This window comes from Tenrec ecaudatus, chromosome 1, assembly GCF_050624435.1.
Source record: "Tenrec ecaudatus isolate mTenEca1 chromosome 1, mTenEca1.hap1, whole genome shotgun sequence".
In the NCBI taxonomy this organism is placed as follows: domain Eukaryota; kingdom Metazoa; phylum Chordata; class Mammalia; order Afrosoricida; family Tenrecidae; genus Tenrec; species Tenrec ecaudatus.
In genome coordinates, this window is record NC_134530.1 from 19,254,119 (window position 1) to 19,259,684 (window position 5,566).

General features: G+C 36.0%; 1 protein-coding gene across 1 annotated transcript; it reads left to right on the forward strand.

The window, feature by feature from the left end:
- Nucleotides 1-3,785: 3,785 nt before the first annotated feature.
- On the forward strand, nucleotides 3,786-4,778 carry LOC142449795 (olfactory receptor 7A17-like). The gene has a single exon (XM_075551045.1). It carries the CDS (start codon nucleotides 3,843-3,845, stop codon nucleotides 4,776-4,778), a length of 936 nt encoding a protein of 311 aa, XP_075407160.1. The 5' UTR covers nucleotides 3,786-3,842.
- The last annotated feature ends 788 nt before the right edge of the window (nucleotides 4,779-5,566 follow it).

Here is a 5,566-nt window from a genome sequence, read left to right on the forward strand (position 1 = left end):
TAGGTGCACATTCTGGTTGTTCATATTTTTTAATGTTTTCTTTTTCTTCATATTGGGTTTAGCGCTGTAGTATTTTGTCTCTTGGTAACTCTCTTGACTCTTGGTTATATATTTTCTTATGTTCTTTGTGACATGCAACCCAGCATGGTTGAAGCTCTAGAGATAACAGGTTTGTTTGTTTCATTTAATAGAAAAATTATAAATATAGTAAAGACATTTCCCATAAACCTTTCACTTAGTTGCCTATATTCATCTCTATCCAGAATCCTGCATTTGTTTGTCAGACTTCCTTGGACTCCTGTGGCTGTGACAGGTTCACTGATATTTTTCTTGTTTGAGGGCCATGCAAGTGTTGACATGTGTTGGTTAACTATTTTGTAAAATGTCTCTCACTTGGTATTTGTCTAGTGCTTTGTTTCATGAGAAGCTTAGAATTATGGAATTTAATTTTTTTTAATTTTGTTTTATTGGTTTTGGGAAGAAGACCACAATGGTTAAATATCAACTTCATCTGTCAGTTTTTCAATAGCTGTACACTGGTTTAGATCTTGATTGAAAATGTATTCAGTATATAGATCTACTTGGGAAGGTTTTTACAATTCACAGTACTACTGATCCTTCCAACTCATGGACAGAGGATATCTGTGTCTTTGGTCCTTTCATTTCACTCACCGGCATTATGTAGTTTTTAGAACATTGATTCTGTTTGCATTTAGAGCTCTTATGGCCATGGCCTCACAGTTTCATTTTGATAGATCGCTGGTCATTAATGTTACGTGGAAATGTACTTAAGGGTTTATCTTTATTTTTCAAGCTATCATTTTGTTCTCTTTATCAGTTTTAGTATTTTTCTGTTTGGGGCCATTTCTTTGGGTTTTCTACATCGACAGAGATGTCTTCTGTGAACAAAGACAGCTTTATTTCTACCTTCCCAATTTGTGTGGTTTGTATTTTTTAAGTTTGTGTTATTGTGTTTGTTAGGACTTGCATTTAAATAAGAGTGTTAAGAGGGGATATCCCTTCCCTGTTATAAATCCAAAGAGAAAACAAATCTAAGTTTTCACCATTAAACATGGTCCTAGTGGTAAGCTTCATTGATGTACTCTATCAAACCAACTTTTTAAACTTTTTTCAGCTTTTCCAGGGAGGATTAAAATGTGAGTAAGCATTTTGACTGCTATCAAATGCTTATTGTGATTTGATTTATGATTTTTTTGTTTAGTAGATGTTTACTTTATTTACATTTAATTTTTTTAATTAGTTGATGAAGAGTATTACGTAAACTGATTTTCATATTTTGAACCACTCTCTCATTGCTTGAATAAACACCACTTAGTTGTAGCATATTATACTGGTCATACATAGTTGGATTCAACTATTTAGTATTTTGTTGAAGAATATTTAATTTATTGTCACGGGTAATATTGAATGGTAGTCTTATTTGTTATATAGTTGTATCTGGTTTTGATTTTACTCACTGACTTTGAACCTATTCTGATTCATAGAGACCCTATAGGACTGAGCATAACTGTTCCATGAGATTCTAAGACTTTGACTGTCGATGGAGCAGAACGCCTCATCTTTCCCCCATGCAGTGGATGGTGATTTCAGACTGCTGATCTTGCTGTTGCAGCTTAATGATAATCCACTTTCCCACCATGACTCCTGGATTTGATATTAGAATACTGCTAGCTTCACAGAATGAATTTGGAAATATTCCCTCTGCTCTTGCTTTCTGGAAGAGATTATAGAGAATTTATAGAATTACTGTTTTTGTAAAGCTTGTAGAATCATGTCGCTCGTATATTAAATAATCACTGCGTTTAATATCAAAATGCCTCCAAAAGGAACTGAATTTTAGAAAAGGAATGAATGTTCCTTTCCAAAAAGTTTCTTCCATTTTTCTATATATGAATATTTAAATTAATTACTTATATTTTCATATATCTGTAATGTGAGTGTAGGAATTCATTTTGATCACACATATAAAATATGTAGCTACTTTGGTAATTCAAGAATTTTTACTTTCCTGGGTATTGTGGGGTTTAGAACTTGGTAATATATTCTTACTATCTCTGATTCTTACATAATTTGTAATAATTTCCTTTCTCCCTTTGTTGTCTACTTCATTCCTTCTCTCCTCTCAGTGGAGTGGCTTTCTATCACATGGCAGAAAATGGTCACAAATAAAATCTGTGCCCATGGGATTACTGGTTTTTCAAACACCCAAAGACCTGGTTTTGGATTACTGACTCTCAATTCTGTTATACCATGAGAGCTAAACTGACTTTTTTTTATTGTTTCTTTGTTCTTGAATTGGCTCAGCTTCTATAACACACCATCATAGATCAACGTGGAGAGAGCAGGAGCAGTTATCAGTAATGAGATACACGCTGAGCAGACACCTTAAGCTGCCATCTACAGTCAAAAAGGTAAATACTATACCACCTACACATTGAGGGAAGAGTAACTTTTGTGGGAGGCTGAATAATATACAATTCGTGTACATTATATTAGTATATACAAATAACACTGCATTGCATCACAAAAATATTGATGCTGTCAGCTGTCACGAAGTCAACTCCAACTCTGGATGAACCCATATGTTCAGAGTAGAACTGGGATTTGGGATTTTTAAGGCTGTGACCTTTGGGAAGCAGATGATCAGGCTTGTCTTTAGATTCCCCCCTGTTGAGTGTAAATGCCAAACTTTAACTAGTAGTCAAGTGCTTGCTCATTTGCACCACCTAGCGGCTCAGTAAAATACATTATGATATGATATAACGTGGTGTGTTATAATAATACATATAAAATTATAAATGACATTTAAGCTCTTTATCATGTAGTCTTCTAAAACCTCACAGCAATCTGATCTCATATTCCCATCACTTTTAACTACAACTTCAGTCCAGATTCCTTTTTTGCACAGCAGGTACACCATCCACCGTGGTGTCAGAGGGTGAGGAATAGTCCTGTGTCGGGGGGAGCACAGGCGCTGTCTCTGTACAACATGTTCTTCTCGTGACTAGTATCCTAACTACATTCAGGTTTCTGCTGTAAGCCTCTGTATCACAAGTGATTATTCTAAGAAGCATTTCTTTTTACTATATAACTTGCTATGTCTTTCTGTAAATTAAATGATTTACAAATTTGAGCCAATATTCGAGAAATTATACACATTCTGATATAATTCATCAACTGCAATTCCCCGATGTACTGTAGATCATCCCTCTGACCTCTTGTGTTTCCTGCTTCCATTCCTCCTTCCTCCATAACCATCTGAATTCTGTTCCTGGGAAAATGCTGCCCTGTTGAACTTACATAGTTGATTTGTGCTACTTGGATGAGAGTTTTGTTCCAGACATGACTGTTGTTTGCATGCTCCATGACTACATTGCATCAATTGTTTTTGCATTTCCATCACTCTTCCAACTTCTGTAAGGAGGAGCGCAATCCTTGCATCTTATACTGTTCAGATCTGATAAGAGTAAGAATTTTTATTTTTTTCACCGAGGTTCCCACAACTTTCAAGAATATTTGGCATAAAATATTTGGTCAAACACATTTGTCAAATGAACAATCAAAATCCTAAGGAATTTGTAGAAAAATATAAAGTTTTAGGGAAAAGATGACATTAGAAAAAAGGACAACTAGACAGTTTGAGCATAAAAGAGAATATTGAGCACATGAAATTCAAGAACACGAGATATACAGATAAGAATAGGGATTAATTAATTGATTGTTTTAAATAGAAATGACATTATATCCCTTAAACTGTTGTTAACAGCTTATGGCAGAATTTGCAATGCCCTTGTCTCTTTCCCAGTAGTTTCATCAGCTGCATGGAACCAGAAAACCACACTCATGTTTCAGAATTCATCCTTCTGGGACTTTCTGAAGAGGCAGAGCTGCAGCCCCTACTCTTTGCACTGTTCCTCTCCATGTACCTGGTCACCTTCACTGGGAACCTGCTCATCATCCTGGCCATCACCACAGACTCCCACCTCCACACACCCATGTACTTCTTCCTCTCCAACCTCTCCTTTGTTGATATCTGTTTCACCTCCACCACTGTCCCAAAGATGCTGATGAACATCCAGATGCAGACCAAAGTAATTACATATGAAGACTGCATCACCCAGATGTATTTTTTCATGCTTTTTGGGGGCTTAGACAACTTCCTATTGACAGTGATGGCCTATGACCGGTTTATGGCCATCTGTCACCCACTGCACTATACGGTCATCATGAACCCAAGATTCTGTGGCCTCCTGCTTCTGGCCTCCTGGGTATTGTCATTTCTGCAGTCTCTGTTAAATGGTTTATTGGTTTTGCGACTGTCTTTTTGTACAGAATTGGAAATCTCCCATTTTTTCTGTGAATTTAATCAGGTAATCCATCTTGCTTGTTCTGACACCTTCCTCAATGACTTAGTCATGTATTTAGCAAATGGACTTCTGTGTGTTATTCCACTCACTGGGATCTTTTTCTCTTACATGAAGATTGTGTCCTCCATTTTGAAAATTTCATCAGCTGGGGGCAAATATAAAGCCTTTTCCACTTGTGGGTCTCACCTCTCTGTGATCTCCTTGTTCTATGGTACAGTTTTAGGGGTTTATCTTAGTTCTGCTGCTATTGAAAACTCCAGGGCCACTGCAATCGCCTCAGTGATGTACACTGTAGTCACACCCATGCTGAACCCTTTTATCTACAGTCTGAGAAATAAAGACATAAAGCAAGCCCTACGAAACCTGTTCCGCGAAGACTATCCTATATAACAGAAAGGTATCCTTAAGTGTAGAGAGCCCCTTTTGAAAAACAAAATTCAAAATAACGTAAATCGGTATTATACTTTCCTCAGTTCTACATGTGCCTGTGCTTATGTACATCATTCAATATCCTTAATGTTTAGGACAGAATATGAAAAATTGAAGCCATAATATGAAAATATTTCCAATGCATTTTCTTAAAAGTGTATTTACTTTAACCAAATGTTCCCTTCAACGTGCAATGTTTTCACTTGCTTCAGGTATACATAAGAAATTGATTTTTCATCACTCTCCATAGAGGAATTGCATACAATTATCCCAGGGACCAGTGTTCATTATTATCCTGCGTAATTAAAAAAAGGCGCAGAATTTCTATGATTCTTAATTTGGGAAACTTTCTTCTTGTGATTACATCTGTCTTAAACCTCCAACCCACCGGGGTTATTTTCTTTATACTGCAGTCCTGTTGAACATTTGAGCATGAAATTTGTAAACCTGTTTTTATTAAATTATTCAAAGCACTGTTGGAATGTTCAAACATTGAAAACGGCTTCCAGAGCCACACTGAAAAGCAGACCAGCTAAGCATGTTCGTATCTCCTCTATCATCAGAAAGATGGTACAATCAAGAAGACTGAAGTTATTGACTACCTATCCATGATTAATCTTATCCATCCATATAGTAGGAATTTCTGTTGTAATAGCTAGTTCAAGATCATTAGTTTCAATTTATAAATTGTTATTTTTTTTCAAGTCTTATACTGACCCATCATGTTATTTTCTTAAATCATTTTACTG

Excerpts from the sequence above, each read along its gene's own strand:
- LOC142449795 (XM_075551045.1), top strand. The coding sequence starts at position 3,843 with ATGGAACCAGAAAACCACACTCATGTTTCAGAATTCATCCTTCTGGGA.